The sequence below is a fragment of the Typopeltis vanoorti genome, chromosome 15 (genome assembly GCF_054136105.1).
Source record: "Typopeltis vanoorti isolate ZY-2024b chromosome 15, IOZ_Tvanoo_1.0, whole genome shotgun sequence".
Classification (NCBI taxonomy): Eukaryota; Metazoa; Arthropoda; class Arachnida; order Uropygi; family Thelyphonidae; genus Typopeltis; species Typopeltis vanoorti.
The window spans coordinates 106,669,497-106,690,166 of NC_143563.1; the positions used below are offsets into that span (position 1 = coordinate 106,669,497).

At 35.7% G+C, this 20,670-nt stretch overlaps 2 protein-coding genes across 5 annotated transcripts in view; one reads left to right on the top strand and one right to left on the bottom strand.

Moving 5' to 3' along the window:
- The window catches only part of LOC150099058 (low molecular weight phosphotyrosine protein phosphatase-like), an 80,593-nt gene extending 78,937 nt beyond the window's left edge, over window positions 1–1,656 (bottom strand). The window contains exon 1 of one of the 2 annotated variants that reach the window (XM_090405702.1): window positions 1,579–1,656. In XM_090405702.1, coding sequence (XP_090261828.1) covers window positions 1,579–1,615 — 37 coding nt within the window. In that variant the 5' untranslated portion in view covers window positions 1,616–1,656. Of the gene's footprint in view, window positions 1–1,428; window positions 1,549–1,578 lie in introns of those variants that run through there. The other variant, XM_090405703.1, reaches the window with a different exon arrangement.
- Window positions 951–20,670, top strand: part of lft (Limb expression 1 family member lowfat) — a 223,605-nt gene continuing 203,885 nt past the window's right edge. Inside the window, exon 1 of one of the 3 annotated variants that reach the window (XM_090405700.1) lies at window positions 951–1,055. In XM_090405700.1, coding sequence (XP_090261826.1) covers window positions 992–1,055 — 64 coding nt within the window. In that variant the 5' untranslated portion in view covers window positions 951–991. Of the gene's footprint in view, window positions 1,056–1,768; window positions 2,213–20,010; window positions 20,062–20,670 lie in introns of those variants that run through there. The other 2 variants (XM_090405699.1, XM_090405701.1) reach the window with 2 other exon arrangements.

Sequence of the window (20,670 nt, forward strand, 5' to 3'; positions counted from 1 at the left end):
TGACATTTACCATTTTCTAGAATATCTTACAAAGACAGCTGGCCAGAACAATAGAAGACAGTGGGAGAAGTTTAATCATCTCATAATAGATGCAATTAGGTCTCAATGCATTTAAAAGACTAAAAAAGTGTTCTTTTTAGTCTTTTAAGCAGATTGCTGATTGTATTTACTAAAATTAGTAGTTTCATTGAAACTTGTGCAATCCAAAATTAAATTTACAGTTTGTTCAAAAGTGGCTTCCTAATCTTGAAATTGCCTTTTAAAGTAATAACAATTTTTACTAAAAATTGCTTCTTCTTTTTCCCCCATCAATATTCTTGCCATGTATTTTTAAGGGGAATACAAAATATTACATAATATAGTTCACATTACTACTAATAGCTTCTTATCAAGATTTTTCCCTAATTTATCTATTATTCTCTGTTGAGTTTTTTTTTCAACATGATTTAAAAAAAAAAATACAACCTCACAAATTTATATCTATGCGAAATTTTGGCAACTAATTTCACAATTTCTGTGGAGTTAGCAATTACTTAAAATTATTGTAGCCAGCGTCGCCAATCAAAGAGAAACTTAACAGGCTAGTTTAAACATTGTAATCAGACTAAAAATTAACTTTTATTAGCAGAATGAAACGGTTTTCCACTTAGTGATCACTAGATGGCGCAACAGTTGCAGTTTATCATAAACCTGCTATGAGGAGGAATTCGAGGTTCGAAATGTATACGTTATATTTCATTCTTTCGATACAGTAATAATAATAACTGAGGAAAAGTTGTGGTAAAGCGAAATAGATGAAAACTGATCGGGAAACGGAAATGTTTTTATGTAATGTAGTCCGACTTGAGTTGGACTAGTATCAACTAGTTCATTAAAATAACGGATAATCGACTATTTCGATCTGATTACTTTAAATTAATCAACGAATACCTAATTAATTCGATGTTACATCGAGTACATACAATTTATGTAAGTAACCAAACAACAGTAAATGTTACCGTCACTATGCACTTTGTCCCCAGTTTCCACACCTGAAAAGCATAATTCTCTATTCGGTAAGTGAACCAATTTATTCCTACTTAACCAAAATAACAATCAAAATACTCTCTCTTTCGTACAATTATTTTGTCGTTATCATTAACGGTTCAGCGTATTATCAGAGACAGCCAACCTTGATGTTGAGATAGTGCATTACAGCCATTGCTTATACGACTTTCCTTATGACAGTATCATGCCAATTTTAATAAATTTAAATTGTTTTATTAAAACTAAAATTATCAGCAAACACGTCTCGTTATTAAAAATTTTACACTGCCCCGGTACTAGTTCCATGAATGGTCTTTCATGTTTTTCAACTTCGAGTCGAGATTTAAAAAAAAAAAAAAACTCAAGACAGTAGATATTCTTTAAGTACATGAGATAACTTACGCTATACCATTTAAATAACTCTGCCCTTATATGTAGACTCATTATTTTAACTATATCTTGAATAATTGAAGTTTTTTCCATTCGTAATAACATAGTTCCACTAATTACTTAACCTTACAGATTTGAACGGGGGGGGGAGAAAAAACTTACCCAAACATATAAACAATACAGACTTTTTATTCGCCATATTTTTCCTACTCTCGATATAGGGAAAGGTGTTGGGCGCCACCTATGGTAATTTAAAAGATACTAGTACTTAAACGGGTGGTGGTACAGTTGGAATGTGACATAAACCTCACGTACTTAGTATAGCGTAGTAGCTGACCTGGCAGATAAAATTTCGTGCTCTGTCACGGAGAAGCATTTCACCCCGCGGCAGCGACGCTCCGCGCACGTGTCTGGAAATAGAATTTCCGCTGCTGGACTAGTAGTGGTCGGTTCACCTGGAAGGCATAAGTACAGCAGAAGGTGTCTGCCTTCGTTCCGGTGCTTAGTTCTTGCGTGTCGAAGAAGAAAGGAGTTCCAGATTATTGTCCGAAATCTGGACACTTATAGTTTTTGTTCTGAACGTTTAGATATCTTATCTAGTGATATATGACGACTAACATGCAGAGAACGCCCGCTCCCCATCCACATAATAAGCCTAAAGCACCTCCAATTCCGCCGGCAAGACGAACTAATTCTTCGGGATCTCTGTCTGATGCTAGAGCGAAGACCATTTTGAAGGAAGCAGTGGACGCTGTGGTAAACAGTTTTGCAAAGCATACTCACGGATACGGTAGAGGTTAGTGATTCGACTCTTTCTGCCCAAAGTTTGCCCGAGATGAACCAGACCTTACTGGATAACCAATTGATTCCATATTAATTATAATAGGTTTTTGTATATGTATTTTCGTATTTGAATATGAAATTGTTGCCTGAAGTCTCAGAATATTACTACCACATTCTTTGCATGTTTGTTATCACCTCAGGATGACTATATTTGAGAGGGAAGTGGGGAAAATTGCAATAGTCCGTTTAATTTTTTTGTAGCTCATATTTGTGAAGACAACAGAATGTGGTAACATTGTTCTGGGATATATTAAATTGTAAGTAAAAGAAAATCAGTGTGCTAGCATGAGTAAAATTCAATGCTAGAATCGCCACCCCTTAACAAAAAAAAAAAAAAGTAGGGCTTAAATGGTTTCACCTACTCCCTTTCTGAAATAAAGACGTTAGCGGATTTGCCTGTTTATGAACTGTCTCGCATAACTCCTTTTCGCAAAGCTCTGCAAGTGAGCTCATAATTTTTTTTCTGAGGCTAATCTTTAAATGCTTAAGGATTTGTAGAACTTATGATTTGAACTTTTTTTTTTTGAGAAGTTTGCCTTTAAATTTCTATGCTTCTGAAACTTGAGTGATATCAATACTATATGGTAACTGTATTTTTCATTAATATATTTTTATGTATTTAAAATTTTTGAAATTTTTGTTTCTAATTTCAAAACAAATTATTTGGATAAAATTCTGCTGATTTGAGATAATCCCTCACTATTTTCCCGCACTTCCCCTCCCACACCGTGTGGCATTTAAAATTGATCCCATGGCTAACAATCCCCTTAGTTATCGGGGATAGTGAAACAGGTGAGGATAGGACTGCGAGTGTTGGCTTATTCTAGAGGCATTTCCACACTGTTGAGCTAAATGTTCCACAAATACATATTTGGTTTATGGGTATTACAAATGTAACTGTCGTTATGTGTAAGTACAAATAGGGAAATGACAAATTATAACGAATATAAGAAAAAAAAAAGTAATAAATGTTAGTGTTTCTAACACTCTTCCAAGCACTGTAATAAACTGAACGCATACTCCTATTGTGCTGACCCTCATTCAGGACTAGTGTCTAGAGAACAACAGGTCTTTCTAACGCTTGCGATGTCGAGCTTATGTACACTCGACTTTTCTTTCGCTAAAATGGCACTGGATCGCGGTTAGGATTGTTTTCGAATAGAAAAGCGACGCACAGGGTAGGGGAAGTTCTGAAGTGTTTTAAAGTGTTTTTTCATCAGGTAAAATATTCCATTCTGTAACAGTTAAACTTCATTTAAGAAAACGCTTAGAAAAGCAGTGAAAAAATTGTACTTCCATCGGTCGCTTGACCCTCCCATATCATATGAAAATTATCATAGAAGTGGCTGTGAAAATAAACGTGAAAGTGTAAGATATTTTTGCATATTAGATTAACCTGCAAGTGTGATGTAATAATTAAATGTAGATTTACATGCAGTGTTTACCCATCAAAAATCGAAACAAATTTGAGAGGTTTATGTAAATCATACTTTCTTAGTAACTTAATTCTAGAATAACTTGCGAGCAGTTGAACAACAAAAATAGCCCTTGTATTTCTTAATCCATTTGGTTTACTACTTACCCCAGCCACAAAAGGTCAGAAACTTGATACCTTTAGAATCCAGATCTTGAACCAATTTAAATGTTCTTACATGGAGCAACGAGGCTTATCTACCAAATACATGAAGATTACAAACATCTTTGAGCCGAGTGGTTAGCATATCCGCTCTCTAGTCAAAAGGCTGCGGGTTCAAATCCCGCCGTTGGCATGGATGTTTGTGATTTTGTGAAAATACTAGTAGTGGCGGTGGACGGTAGATGGCGGTGGTGCAGTTGCGGTTAATTGGTGGAATGAGTTGTGGAGACAGTTGTAGAGTATTTACCCTCCCTCGATGAGTCTTTGGACTCCTTGGAGGTGTCTAATAATAATCTGTCAATGAGATTTGAATAATTCTAAATGTATGTTTAGTTAATAAGTACAGGTTTGATCCATGGTAACCGGGGCAGGATTTAAGGTAGCGATCTCGAAGCTATAACTTAATTAGCCCCCCCTTAAGTAAATGCTGAGTTATTTATACTTATTCAGAGGACCCTTGTATATGAGGCTCAAAGTTGTAGCGCCTATGTAAATCCGGCCCTAAATGTTAAAGATGGGTTCGGTATGACGTTTAGAGAACGTGTGTAAACGTTAGGTAAATTATAGTCATACTTCTGATTAAATGCTTTCTTTGTGAAGAGTAGAAAGAATCAAAGTGCTCTTTTTAAAATGGTAAGTTAATAGAATAGCTAGTGGAACATTTGCTGACCATAATGTTTGGAGACCAACACAAGTGTTGATTACATCAATTTAAAGGGTGATTTTCAATCGAAAATTGAGATCATTAATATTCCTGAATAAGTGAAAAAAAATCATAATCCATGAAAAGGAGTTTCGTTATAAATGATGTGAAATAATTATCGTAAGTTGACCAGAAAGTTCCGGAGCTTTTTTGACATCCGGTTTAGTTTCATCTTTAATATACACGTCGTTTCGAATCGCTTTGCTTATTTGTCACCAGAAATGGATGATTGAGGACCTCAAGTCATCCATTAGACTCAATGCAGTCTAATCAAATCGGAACCAGTTATGAGGAAAGTCAAAGGGTTCGATTTAAAACGATTGGTTTGGCTCCTCAAATTAAACTATAACTCGGGGAAGAATTATTGTATACGTACGGATGGACTGACAAAACTTGTGCGTTCGTTCCACAAGCTGCGTACACAGTTTGTGGAACGCACTTAATGATGCCCTTGGTCGAAAAGTGTTCGGTTCGCCTCGTCTCAATTCTTTAGAATGACGTTTTGATTATCTGAAGTTATCTTTGAATGCAGAAAATCATTAAACGGTGCTTTTCATAATAAAGCATTATTGTACTGTGGCACCTACTAAAATATTGGGACCTGGAGTGTTTTTGCTATATGCAAGGGATAACTGTACCCAATTTTTGCCATTTATGGTCCAGTTTGAATCTACTCATTCTTAATAGTCTTCTTCTTCTGGTTGCCATCTGCCATACGGCCGCGGGAGGGTAGCTAAAATGCTACCATTCTAGGGAGAGATGATTATGAGCAAGGTGGTTTCCCGTTGCCTTGCTTGCCGTAAGTATTTGACTGTAACCTGTGTGTTCACGGGGCCGGTTTGCCTGCTTGCGGGATGAAAAACCCCAGATAAACTGGCGGAAAAAACCCTGCTGCCCACGCCCAAGACCGGCTAACTTGGCTATGGCTGAGGAAGATCCTTAAGCTCCTCACGTCGTGGACGGGAATCGAACCTAGGACACTCCTTCCCCAGGCATATGGTTGCGAAGCGCAAAGCCACTAGGCTAACCGCGCGGTTACGAAATTAAGTCATGGAGCAATTTTATCAATAAGAAATCGCGTGGAACATGACCCACGTCAACGGTACTAAACCCACTTAATTGTTTATATAAAATAATAGTTCATTCCCTCGAATGTCGGTGTATTTTCGACAGAACTGCGATGTCTTTGATATTTACCCCCCCCCCATAGTGGTAGCGATTTTATTAAAGCGCGATCCATTTTTCGTTATCTGTCTATAATTTTCTTTTGCCTTATTTTCCGCAAAATTTTTCGATAAAAACAAATCATGTTAGAAATCCTAAAGTCCAAATTTTGTTGCATCACCTAAAAGGAGGTTGGCAACCATGTCACGGAACTTTTTTCTTTCTTTTGCTGCTCTGGAACATTCATGGTAATTCAAACCACATTCTCTCCCTTTTTCCATCCAGTTTCCCTTCTAATATTAATTTCTGAATGCCTTCTTGTCTAGTTAGTTGTCCAAAATATTTAAGTTTTCGTTCTTTAATGATTTTCATTAATGTTTTCATTTTTGCTTACTTTAAGACATCTTCTTTTGTCTCTGTCCATATTTTCAACATTCTTCTGATAGTCCACATTTCGCAAGCTTCTAATTTTTTCTCTGCTGCTTTAGAGTTCAAGTTTCACTCTTGTAGAGAAGGCCTGACAGATATAGCATTTTATTAATCTTTTTGTGTCTGTGGATGTTAGAACAGTTTCATATCAAAGACTTTTCTTACTATCTGTTCTTTTAGTTTAAGGGAATTTCCTCCGTCGGTAAACATTTGTCTCATATATGACTGAACATGTTCAATTTTGTTTTGGTTAACAGCTATATTTAGTTTCTTATTTATTGGTTCTTTTGATATAATTATGCACTTTGTTTTCTTCAGGTTAATAATTAATCCCATATCTAAGCTTCTGTTGTAAATTTCTGTGACTAACTTTTGACGACCAGATTCAGCCATAAGGACCATGTCTTCTGCGTATCTGAAGTTCTAACAGAAACTAAAATTTGATGGCTTGACTCATTTCTGTAAAGGTTTGAAATTTCGATAAGCTATCCTGAAAGGACTGAAATACCTTCATAATCTACAAAATGAATAAATTCTTATGGTTAGGACACGCGCCTATTTCCGTGAAATCACGAATATCTTATAGTGCGAGTTTTAGAAGCAGGCGAAATAACTCATTCTTTCGCACTTCGGCCGTTTTCTTTCTGGCTGCCTTAGTTTGCCCTAAGGTGCTTCTTTCGCTTTCATTCTTCTGTGATCACTAGTTTACTGGGAATTCAGTCAACTGTTTTATAATATAGTACGCCACTGTTGCTTAACGGACCACCTGAAATAGTACTGCTCTCCCGATTCATTGGCCAGCCAGTCATTGTCAGTAACAGGTCTGCCTTGTCTCATTTCGTGCACTGAAAATAGCGTTAACAAACGTAACTACAACATTGCAGCCACGTTTGTTGTATGATGTTCCATAATGAATAGCCTAAGAGACGACTCGCGCCAGATAACCTTCACTGTGCGCCATTAATATTAAGGGTGATTAAATTCACAATTCGTACTTTAACAGATTAGTTATCAAATTTTCTTGTCATAAGTACCAAATATCCGTTTAATACGGATAGACAACAGTCATGAAGCTATTGTATGCTGCTAGTCTGAATGTTAAAATTTTGGACTCAATTCTTGTTTTCAAGTTCAAAAATATAAAATGTCTACTTTTTCTTAATCATATTGCAGGTCTTGGGCATTCAAAAGACTCTGCTCTCTTGCACCAGGAAACCCGGCAAGAAGAACATAGGATATAATAAATTTAGCCAAGCTTTTGCTTCAGGCAAAGTTCAGTTTCCATTTTAGTTCAATGTGGTTGAATTTTACAGAGTACGTTAAACGCAAATTTTGGTCGCTATAATTAAAACAACGCAACTTGTGGATATCTGGAGGAAGGGCCACTTATTATTTTCGTTTTATTTCGATTACGCTGAACTCGGACGTTCTGCAACTTAGAACCACCTGTTCTTAAGTTAGAGAACGAATGATGTAACCTGAATTATCCCGCTGGAAGAACCATGCTTTTGTGTGTGTGGGGGGGGGGGGGGGGATTTTTCGCCATTTTCAAAATGTTGATAATTGGATTTACGCTTGAAACTTAGCGGATGTATCATGTTCAATATCTTCATCGAATAATAAAGGAACTTCCGATTTCATTCTGGCTTTGGCTTGTACTATCTAGTTGTTACTAGTTAAGTACTTCCCTTAAGCGTAATGTGAAAAACATACAAAAAAATATTAGCCAAACTTTCGTCTGTAGGAATCCTAAAAAACCATTGCAGTTTATTGTATTTATTGGATGACACTTAAAAGATCTCTGCATAGAAAATTAAACTGTAAGTAAATCCATTGTTTAAAGCAAAGTACATACTACGTGAGGTTAATAAAGACCGATCAAATAAAAGGAAACTGTTTCGAAATTTTACCAGAGTTCATGAGGACATAATCTTCGACATAAAAGTTGCCTTTGCGCACTAAAAGACACGAACTCTGCCCGGGAGTCGTATATTCGCTTTTTATTAGTTAAAATTAATTTTTGATTAGGTTTCTATGGCTGATAGATGTTTCGAATGGTTAGCACTCGCAGCAGGCAGAAACCTAAGAGAGCAAAATATATTCAATACCATGGAAGTTCCATGTCATTTTAATAGTGTCGGTAGCTGCATGGTTCTAGAATGGTGTTATACTTAGGTAATATTTCTCTTAATAAGAATATAAGAGACATGGTACTTTAATGGTATTGATTAGAGGAATTTTACCCTCTTAGGTTTCTGGTCTGAGAACTAACAGTTCAAAATAGCTCAGGCCACTGATGCCTAAGCACTAAAGCGAATATTGGGCTTCTGGGCAGACTTCGTGCTCTTTAGTACAAGCCAAGGCGACTAGTATGCTGAAGATATTCTCATTGTGGTAGTGTTCCGAACTTTAAAGTATCACTTTATTTGGCTGCAAACATTTTGGATCTTTAATGTCCTTTAACTTTAGTATTAAAAGTAGGTATGTGTAGCCCCGTGGAAATGAAGTTAGCATCCCTAGTGCTAGGCCACCCTAATAAACCCATTCTTGGTTCGATTCTATCGCCAACTGGAACTATTATTAACAATTTCTTTGGCCGGTTCCCGAGTTAGTCCATCTCTGACACGGGGAAGTGGAGTTTTTGTCCAGGAAACTCAAGAAAATCGCCCTTTATACTCGCACTATTTCAGACAATATGCTGCATCAGGGTATTGCATAAGGATCACGGAATGGCGATACCTGTCTGCCTCTTTTCACCGGATGCTAGGATGCTATTTAAAAATAAGTCTTGGGCACCTATGTGTTTGGCTATGGCGGTGATTAATTATTCCTCTGTTTGTTTTTTACAGCTGCACAGATTTTCCCCTACTCCTAGCAGAATTTTTATGCTACCTGACGATTGCGCACCAAGTTTTTTGATGACCTTATTATAAAATGAGGTCCCTTCGTACCGTGATTTGCGTATTAACATCATGTAACTTCAGGTTTCTGCTGCTAGATGACTGGTCAAGCAATCATGCTTTCCCATCCGTTTGAAAAGAGGAAGGATGCCGGTTTCACAGCCAGGATCACATGACCAAGTGGACCAATCCAGAGACAATTGATAAACCAGTTAGAACGCGTAGTGTCTGGAAAAAAGTGACTTTGAACTAGCAGCGGTTTTATAAGAATTGCCAGCTGCACTGGAGCACCTGTCACTTTACTGCCGCGCAGTGTAAAGGGAATATGGGCGGAGATTAACATTGTCCCTCATAGCGGATGTTATTTTTTATATTAAAAATAACATTTCATCTCGTCCTATATTATGAAATCAAGATAGTAAAATAACTTTATGAAAAAACCTAATTTGCCTATTTCACATGTTTGAAGAGTATTTTTGACGTGAGGTATAAATTACCGAAACAGTTTTTAATGCAGGTGCTAAGTTGCTTAAGGTGCTCCTTAAGCAACATACATAGTTGAAGTCTAACTTTTTGTACGGATTGCCATCAGTAGCGCACTCAGGATTTAATCTTGAAGGGGGGGGGAGTTCAGTAGACGATTTCAGAATATGCTCGGTCTCCACCTCTGGGTACGCTACTGTTTACCTCATTTAATCTATTCACGATAGGGAAAGTTGAGCACTCTCCTGCTCGGTGCACTTCAGTCTCGTGTGAGATTATGCTCTTCTTGATGAAGTGGCTTAAAGTTAATTTTGTTACTTCAAATAGTCTAATTTAGCATTTGCTCCAACAGCCGTGAGTTCCATATGGATACGTGCGGCACTATCTTATGAAACAATTATGCTGTTGGTTGTAATGTATCTAAATTTCATTTGCCTCGAGGTGGGGAAAAAACAACTAGTTTATGGATTTTTCGGCCCACAGCACTTGCATCACATGAGAATGGCTAACTCGCTTTCAGTTCAGAAGTCCGCATAGATCAGTGGTGTTCAACCTTTTTTACTACGCGAGCTACTTTTCTGTAAAAAGTTATTCGGCCATCTACTCACTTATATAGATCACGTTCCCTCAACCTGATATCTGATTACGCACAAATAAACAACTCAAAACTTTGAGTATTTAAAAATATATTTATCACTTTTAATTATTTTAATACCAAAAAAAAAAAAAAATATATATATATATATTGGAATAAAATATTTCTCTATTTTGGAAAACCAAAGTTAGAAAAAACAACAGATTGATTACAAACTCACAAGTTACAGGAAATGCTGGTTGATTAAAAGAAAAAAAAAAGTTAATGTGAAATTTGGCATTGTTTGGACCTCCAATATTTTCATAGTCAAGTTGATATGAAGAACTGGCCAATCGGACTATCACCAAATGATCATTTGTAATTTAGTTTCTTAACTGATTTTTTATGACGGTCATATTTGAAACGGATTCTGATAAGTATGTCGATCCGAAACACGACAGAATTTTTCGCGCAATATCAGTTAATAATGGGAATTTTTCATGTGGATACTTCCAAATGACTTCATTGTTTATTGATTTTAAATGTAAACTATTCTGAATGTTAATTATCTCAAGTTCTACTTCAGCTTGGTTTATATCAAACAGCGCACTAATTTTATTTGAAATTTCTGTGATATTCAAGTTTTCTTGAAATGCATTATTGATAAAAGATACAATCATATCAGTTATATTAAAATCTTTAAATCTAGAATTTATTTCTTCCTCAACTAATTCTATTTCACGAATAAATTCTTTTAAATCATAGCGAAGCATTTCTTGATTTTGTTCAAAATTTTTTAATAAATATGGGTGATGTCTAACTTCGCGGTCATTTATATTTTTCTTTAATAAAAGTAAATATTAAGTTTTTATTGAACTTAACATGTCAATTAAATTTTTATCTCTACCTTGTAACTCTAAATTTAAATTGCTTAATTTCGTACAGAAATCTACTAAAAATGATAAGTGTCATAACCATCTTTTATCACTCAATTGTGGATAAATCTCCTTTTTCACCAAGAAAAATTTTTATATCGTTAATTAATACAAGAAATCTTTCTAAAAATTGACTTCTGCTGAGCCAGCAAACATTGTAGAACAAAAGTTCCCTATCATCATCTGCCTGTAATTTAAATATAGCCGCCGTTGCAGGGCTTTTCCTCGAACAGAATTTACAATTTTAAATGTAATATCCAAAACATCTTTTGTGTTTAATCTTCTACTACACAGTACTTGTTGGTGAATAATACAGTGGTACGTTAAAAAAAAAAAAAACAATCTGGATATTTGTCATCGTTTTTACATAATGAAATGAAGCCTGATTTATTACCTATCATTGCAGGAGCACCATCAGTAGTAAAAGACACAAGTTTAAAAAGCGGAAGTTTGTGTTTCACAAATTCATCAAATGCCGAAAAAATGTCTTCTCCCCTAGTCCTTCTCAATAATGGTATAATTTTCAAAAGTTCTTCTTTACTTGAATAATCTTGAAATACCATTAACTGAGCAATATCAGTAAAGTCGTTTGATTAATCAAATTGTAATGAAAACGCAACACACTGAATGTCTGGCAATAACCTGGCCTGGAAACTTTTTCTCCGGCAATTGGAACGCCTCCTTTCGGCAATTTGAAACCTTGTCTGTGGCCTAGAAGTAGTCTCGCTCTAGCGACGTCTCGAACCGAGAAGCTCCTTTCTGGAAGCGGGGAAACTCCTCTCTCAAGCAACGTGGATTCGGGCAGTCTCTCTGATGGCGACTCTGGACCGGACGGCATCCTCTCTGACAGCAATTCTGGAACCGGGACCCCTTCAGTCCCTTTTTATTAGGCTTCCTCTGAGACATCGCATGAAGTTTGGCAACCCCAAAGAATCGGTATGAGTCTTTCATCTTAAGTTTCAAGTTCGCCACGCCTTTTGTTCTCCTCCGCTTTCTTTTGATTGTAAGTTGCCGGCCATCAGAAAGTTGTTTGAGCCCTTTCTGACTGACTTCGGAGATGTTTACACTTAGAGCCTGCAAGCCTTTCTCATACAAGTTTCAATAACAATCTTTCTAATGCCACCGTGTACAGCGTCGGCGACAAAAACATTGCCTTTGTTTTTAACACGCTAACACTTTCTTATGAAAGTAGTATATACAGTTAGCTTCAAAAGAATTATTTACAAAAGCATCTAATACAAACTATACCGAGACAAACAAAGTTTTTATTTTTTTACAATATTCAAATTGACTTAAAGTAAATAAAAAAATCGATGTAATGTGCTTTGGAATATTTAATATTTTAGGTACAATCGAGTTTTTACACTTTGCATATAATCGTATTCACTCGGCTCGCTGTTTGACTTCCACTGATCCAAATTAATTCATTTACCCGGACTTATAAGAAAATTACTGATTTGATAATTTTAACGAAAAATAAACAATAACAATACACTTAAAGCGAATTAAAAATAATACAAAATAATGATAAATAAAATGTTTTCAGTTTTAATTAAATTTGTAAGTAAGGAGTAATACACAAGAGGTCGACCAAAAATCGCTCCGCGATCGACGGGTTGAACACCCCTGGCATAGATGTTCTCAGCTTCATCTACGCGTGAAACCTTTATAAGGCCTCCATAAGTCGGCAGTGACGAAGCCTCTACTTGTGATTACAAATACCTAATTTTATTGAATTCTGGATTTCTTCGTTAATCAAAATGTTTAATTTAAAAACATGTACTGTGGTTCATCCTAAATATCAAATGTTGTTCACTTCCTTCCAGTCAGTCATGTCAATTATATTTTGACATGACTGACTGGAACGAATTAACTTATTTCTATTATACGGGCATCTCTATGGAGCTAGTCATAAGCCTGAGTCATAACTCATCACGGGAGCCCACACTATCATACCTACCATTGACAGACGATGCTCGGAACTGAGTCAAACAACGCATTTCAACTCGTTCACCACTCTTCAACCAAAAATCTAGTCATCACGCCCTTGTTAACCACACTTTTAATTTCCAGTGATGATCTTGTTCTTCCACCACTAGCCACTGCTGAGATTTCCCCTGCATCAACCCTATAAAAACCCTTTTAGCATTCCTCAGACCACTCACCAGCTTGGTCACTCGCCTATATACAGTGTGTGTGTGTGTATATGTATGTATGTATATATATATATATATATATATATATATATATATATATGCATGCATCGGATTTTTAGGAAGTGCAAGTGATTTGTTCTGTGTAATACGTCAGTATGAAAATAGAAAATTCGATACTTGAATGTATGAAACATTTTCTTGCTAGGGTACAGTTAAGAGCAGTTTAACCTAATACATATAAGAATGTTTTAAGAAGTTTTGTTAAACCAATCCCGAGTTCATGATTGTTCCCTTAAAATGCTTGAAACATAGATCTTGTATATACCCAATCTTAAATTTCTGCCAGAGCGGGTTAATGCAATATTCAGTTCTGCGTTTTTTCCCTCCATGTCCTTGCAAATGATCTGATTAAAATTGCAATAACGAGTTTTTCTCGTAATGATTCTGAAAAAATAATTTGGGTTACGTTTAGAGCGAATAATTTTGAGACAGACTTAATTGGTTTCATATAATGACTTTAAATGCCCTTAACCAAATACAGAGAAAGTGGTTTTTTTACCCATATAGGTGCTAATGTGCTATAGGTTGATCAACCAACCTCTCCTGTATAGGCTAAACAAAGTACTGTTGAATCTATCATTACCATATTTTTTTATAATTTATAAAAAAAAATTACGGTCGACTTGATATGATTACTACAGAATCCTTACTGAAATATACACATGCGATCTGCAAAGTTGAGTATTTTTTCCATAATTCTGGGGACTAGTGCACTGAACAGAAAAATAATTCTGAAAACTGAACTTAGTCAAGTTCAGTTTTCAGAATTTGGTAGACAGGATACAGCAATACCAGGACCAAAGTCAAAAAACCAAGGTCAAAACATTGTAAACGAAAATGCGTATTGGCATTATATGATATCCTCGATAGGTGAGTTATTTGGGAAGTCCTTTATCCAATAGATTGACAACTTTATGATGCATGAGTTTCCCAGCTTCGAGCCCTAGGGTGATAATCGGTCTAATAAGGGATTTTCCTCCTAGAGTGAAGGCAGAGGGCGGGTTCCTTCTTAGTGATAATTGCCCGAGGCTTAAAACTTACTGAAAACTGATGTATCATCTATTGTCAGTTAATTCTCGCACGAAGGCATTTTAAATTTACACTGAAATCTTCACAACATAACGCATACTTATTACTGATGTACGAATTCACTATCTGAGCTATTCTAAAATGACTACTAAAACCCGTACATTCTTTAATTGTGTGCCACTTTCAGTACTAGTCGTGTTTTTGATTTACTATGATATTTTTCTTTATGCATGCAATTTATAATTTGTCTAGCCACACAAATTAAAAGAATTTGAAGTTCTTTTGCGCTTTAATTTCAACAGTGATATTTCGAGGGTTTAACTCGTTAAAACGCTTATGTAATATTTCTCATTAATGCAAATATTGTTTCGTCTACATGTTTATTTCGTCAACCTGTAAAATTGCCAGCACTAAATTAATTCGCTTCTTAAATCCGCATAGCTACAAAAATCAGTTACTGTTTGCAAGTTCAAGTGTCCATTCGTTTTAATAATAGCTTCAAAAATTGACTCAAATTTTTTTTCTTTCAGAATTTCTAATTTTGTGCATGTAGTTATGTGTGCCCTCTTTGATCGGTGTGTGCGCACGCACACATTAGCACCTTAGAAGGAACATTGATCTGCACATTTGTCCTGTGCTACTCTAGTCTAGGACCCAGCCAGACCTTTGGATCATGTATATTTTCCTTTTCATTCTCCGCCAATTCTGCCCTCTGATAAACTTCTGAAGATTTTCTTGCCTCGCTATATCATTTTTTTTTTTAATACTTTTAGTTCCATTTTAGTACCCATAACCTTCAAGTTCTTTTGCGTCCATGAAATCTTCAGTGTTTTGTTCTACATACAACCCAAGGTCAGCCATGTCTTCCCTTGCTTAATTTTCAGTTTCTGCACTGTAGGGAAAGTTAAACAAAATAAAGCGCTTCATTTCTAATATATTTTAACTCCCGATTGCTATATTAATTAGGGTGAATACAATGAAGTATATATCTATGGGAGGGAAAAAATTTGCATTTCGAAGTTTTCAGTATCATTCTTATATAAGATGCCTTCTTGTTTGTTTTTCATAAATCCACTTTGGGTATCCTTTATTTCACTGCTGTTAATTTTATTGTTTCCAGTTGAATTCGTTACGGTAAGTTTATTACATGACTTTAGGCCTTTTGGCCCGCAATCTTTACATTCAGCTGCCCCAGCTTGTTTGCCATATTTTATTTTAAGTGTTTCTGGAAATATGGTCACGACAGCATCTTTTTTTCTCGTTTTAGTTTGTTTCCTTGTCGGTCTCTGGATTAAATATTAAGCCGTATAAAACGGCCTAATGTTTGTCGCATATTTTGTAATTCTTTAGGTTCTTTAATTTCTACTTGGTGTTTTCAGTCTTAATTTTTAAGAACTGGAAAGTATATCTGTTCCTGGTTATACGTTATTTGCACAATAACTTCAGAAATAGTTGCTGATTATTATATAATCAGTCTGGTTTATTTCATCTGGGCTTTCCTAGTTATATAATCGTCTTTTCGTAATTGAAAGAAGGTATTTATGGGATCTTTGTTCAACTCCATGAACCTCGCACTTCTGTCATATCACTGTCCGTAGTCAATTACTGGAGATGCTCCTCTTCCTGTATTATTATGTGACACCTCCAGGGAGTCCAAAGACTCATCGAGGGAGAGTGTGCCAACAGCATCGAACGATTGATTCCCTTCCAACTACTAACGTGCTCAAACTTGCTTAACTTTTTGCTGAGCGATTAGCAGCAGAGGCTCGACCAACCTTCGCTGTATCTTTTACAATTGTCTCCCATGATGAGAATAACAATAGTGTTAACTCAGTTTTTCTATTTTTTGAGTTGCCAACTTCCATTATGTGCATTCCATCTCTCTCTTCCATTAAATTCTCAACTTTGGTATAACTAGCGTTCCATATGGCTATTCGTAAGACTGCTCGTGACTTTATATCTGTACAGAAGAACATTGGTTCTCTGCTATTCTGTACAGCAGTCCGTCGTAAGGGCTCAATTTCTTGCATGCCCAAAGCTCTTTGGCCTGTAATCCACAAGAAGTAGAAAGACGAGACAGTTGGTCTCTAATCTCTTCCATCTTTACACTCGCATATTACATATTAGCAAGTTTCAGTAATTCTGATGTCTTCGAGCTGAAGCAAGCCAAAAAATGCTATTTTATCATTAATTGGGGGTGGGGAGAGCGGTGTATTAAGTATGGTTTTGACATCATATTGAGAAGTTATCGTCTATTACCTTTCCTCCAGCAGTTTTCTTCTAAAGAGGGAAGAAGTTTGCTGATTCGAGTGAAGTTTTCGAAATATCCATTGAAGGGTTGTGGCGAAAAAACATTTGTCTCACCCACACGAATAACTAAATATTGATAAATCAGTAAAATTGCAAACCACTTTCCTGTATTTGTGAACCTTTTTCCATATATGTGAATCAAAATATATAGTTCGTCAGCTTCCATTAGGGTAGCTGACTCGGTTTTTGTATTCGGCTTTTTTATTTTTCCTAAATAAAATACTTTAATTTATAAAATAAGAAATAGAAATGAAGTCTGTTTTTAGGCATGAACGCTAGATCAGTTTAACTATTTAAATATTGTATGATTCTTTGAGAATGCGTAAGAGTTAGACCAGTGGCGTACCCAGGATTTAATCTTGGGGGGGGGGCGAGTTGAACGGATAAAAATATTTTTAATACAATGAATTTGCATTAAAAATATTTTTATCCGTTCAACTAAAATTTGTTAAATTTCATTCATTAAATAAAATTCATTAGGTAATTTTAAAAATTTATTTAAAGAATAAAATCTAGGTTTATTTTCTTTTTACAAAGAAATGGCTCTTGGAATTATTTCAGTCGTGGTTACATCTCTCTCTCTGTGTATATATAGCAATGCCAGTCCGTTCAATCGTGATTGTGTCATGGTAGGTCTTAAATAGGTTTTTTAAAGGCGTAAGTTAGAAAATGACCTTTCACTGACGCATGTTGTTACCGGAAGCGTTGCAAATATTTTTAATAATTATAGATGTTAGGATATATTATTTTGTTACACTTTGAAACTGCATCAACGGCATTTTTGCATGGAGCTATTGCAAATTTTTTCAATTTGCAATAGCTCTGGTTTTTCAAATTTCTTATTCCACAACTTGAATTCAGCGTTCAAAATTGGAATTGTGTAAGGCAAACACGCCGGCAAAGGTTGGTCGATTGGTAGAGCCTCTGCTACTAATGGCTCAGTTAAGTAAGTTTGAGCGCGGTTAGTAGTTGGAAGGGACCAATCGTTCGATGCTGTTGGCACACTCTCCCTCGATGCGTCTTTTGACTCCCTGGAGGTGTCAAATAATACTAATTAATTAAAACACGGCATAAAATTCACACAATTGACGAAAATCTTCCATTGCACTTGCTGTTGGAGCATCTTTTCCATTTGGTAGAAGAGGGAAAAAAAAATATTTCAAAATGTTGCGGTGCCGAGTGAAACGTTCATGAAGTTGTCAATATTTGGTCAATAAATGGAATGAAATAGTTCTCCTGAAATACTCTTCTACAGAATCGGCTGGAACATTGGACCTTAATGTTTGTTTTGAAGTCCTTGGCTTTTTAATGCCAATATTAAAATTATTGGCTTTTATACATGCTTAGTCATAAATATCCTTAAATGAAGAATCTGGTGTTTCACGAACGGTATTTAATTGAGCCACATCATCAACAAAATTTAGGGCAATTAAGAGGTCACCGTCAGATTTTTACATTATTTTAGACAATGGTAAGGTCCACGCAAATGTTTTGCAAGCTAAATAAAGACATAAATCTTAAAAGATTTTAATATTATAAACAAGGACGTCCTGTCTTTTAGAGGTATTGAAGAAATTGTGCAACTTCTTATTTGTCACAGATATAGCATTTCCAAGTGCCAAATTCAAACTATGTGATGCACAATAAACATATAAAGCTTGTCGATATTATTGCATAACATCTCCAGGTAGTTCAAAGACATATCGAGGAAGGGCACCTACTCTACAACTACAATCATCATCTACACCAACGCTGTCTACCGCCGACCACTACCAGTAGTATTTTCACAGACAATCGCAAACATCCATGCCTACAGCGGGATTCGAACTTGCAGCCTTTTGGCTGGTGAGTAGGCCAACCAGGCCGGATATATAGATAAAAAATTTAATTCTGTTGATAAAAATTAAAACAAAGTTTTTTAATTTTTGTTAAACAAATAAATAAAATGATATAATGTTACTATTTACTTTTAATGAGATGGATGAGCTTCGACCTTGCAGAGTTGCTGGATATCTTGCTCAATATTGGTCAACTTCAGTCGAAGCTCGGCACACACACACCAAGACGAATTCTGTATTTTGTTTTTATTTGAAGGAGCGATGAAAATCGTTTCTCGCAAAGATAGGTTGTAGAAAACTGCATGACGATTTTCGGCTTCTTCAAATAATTCGGGAAATTCACTTCTCACTGAAGGCGAGATACAGAATCGAGCCAAACCACGGTTACGGAATTGCATTTTAAGCCCACTGTCACTTGAAAGCTCAATTAGCTGCTCTTTTTTTCGATAAGGTCGTTCTCGTGACTGCAAGCCTGAAATGGATCGTGATTATCACAGAAATTTCTTATAAAAAGTTATTCGGAAAATGTTTCCAAATTCTGTTTCAGAGTTTTGAGGTGGATACAAACCCTTTCCCAGTGGTTAAATTCTAAACTAATAAGTTTCGGGGCCCTATACAAAATAACCAATTGTATTTACTTTTTGAATACTATCTGGGGGGAAAGCTCCAAACCTCCCCGTCCCTTTCATCACGCGTTCGTAATCAGGCTACTGTTGGTTGAAGGAGGAAAACCTTCAATAATAAAAATCAATAAACAAGCAATTGGTTGAAATATGGACAACACATGTTCACTTGAAATCTGACAAAACAGCAAGGGAAGGTGGAAGCAATAAAACCATATTGTTTTTCACTTCACCCCTCTTTTATTACTCGTCATTCTGCCGCTACAAATTAAAATAGTAGTAGAATGTTCATGGAATGAACATTCTGCCGCTATTTTTTTTAAAGTATTCATTTTATTTTAATAATTTTTACTTATTCAATTTTAATTTGTTTTGTTTGGATAATTAAAATATATAGATTTGTTTGGATAATTTAAGCCTGTGGACCACCTGTCCCATCGTCGTAGACCATAGATTGAGAAACACTGCTATAGGGTTCTCTCACCTTATGTGACCCTAATTCATAAGTAGTATAGAAATAGAAGACATGATACAACATAAATAAAAAATGAATTTTAATTAGGAAAAGTATTTTGGAAAATTTTCTAGTGTTTTTTAACTTTTTCTTTTTTTTGGGGGGGGGCAGAGCCCTTTGGTCCCCTCCCTTGGTGCGCCACTGGAGTAGACTTAATCTTACAAAATTTTAAAATAAAAAATAAACTCTCAGTGTTGATTATCAACAGTATTATATCACGTAGTAGCAGCTCAGCACGAAAAGCACAAAGTCAACAAGTGGTTTCATTTATTTATAAATAGCTATTGGGCTGCTTCTGCCAACACAGCGTAGGTACCTATGTAGCGCTATAAGCCGTCTGAGAAATGGATGCATTGTTTCTTAAGCTGGGTTCCGAGAAAAGTAGGATTCTCCAGTTTTCAGATGTTTCGAACTTGTTAGATTTTCCTGAAAGAAAAACACTGAATGTGTAAGATAGTCATTTTAATTAAATTATTTTTATAACGCTTTGTACTTTATTTGCAATATGCTTTCTTGATTCAATAACGGTTCATTCATGATTTCTTTCCAAATTTTTATGAAATTTCACAAGGGTTTCGCAAAAAAGAAAAGTTCCGCAGTCGAAGTTTGAGAAACGCTGAGCTAAACTTCAGTTTGTGTAAAGGTTCCTCTTCTGTTTAAACTTGTTCCAGTGAAATAAATTGAAAAAATATAAAATTGATTTTAAAAAATGGAAGAAATTCTTAGCCCACCAACGGTACAAATACACTGTAGGTTTTCTAATAACTTTTCATGGCTAGGGAACCACATAAAATTTGTGACCCAACGAAAGCATTACTGGTCACACTCATTTTATAGCTTACATTCCACTGAGAAATTTCTCTTCAAACTTTCCATTACAGTCATCCCTCGACTTACGTCTGGGTTCTGTTCAATCAGGCAGGACGTAAGTCGATACATTAAATCAACAGAGTCATAGGGGGTTAGGGACTTAACCTTAAGAAGTATACTGTCATTATAATTTTTAAACCTTATTATAAAACTGTGTTATTGCCACTATTTCAATGTGCTTTGCTTA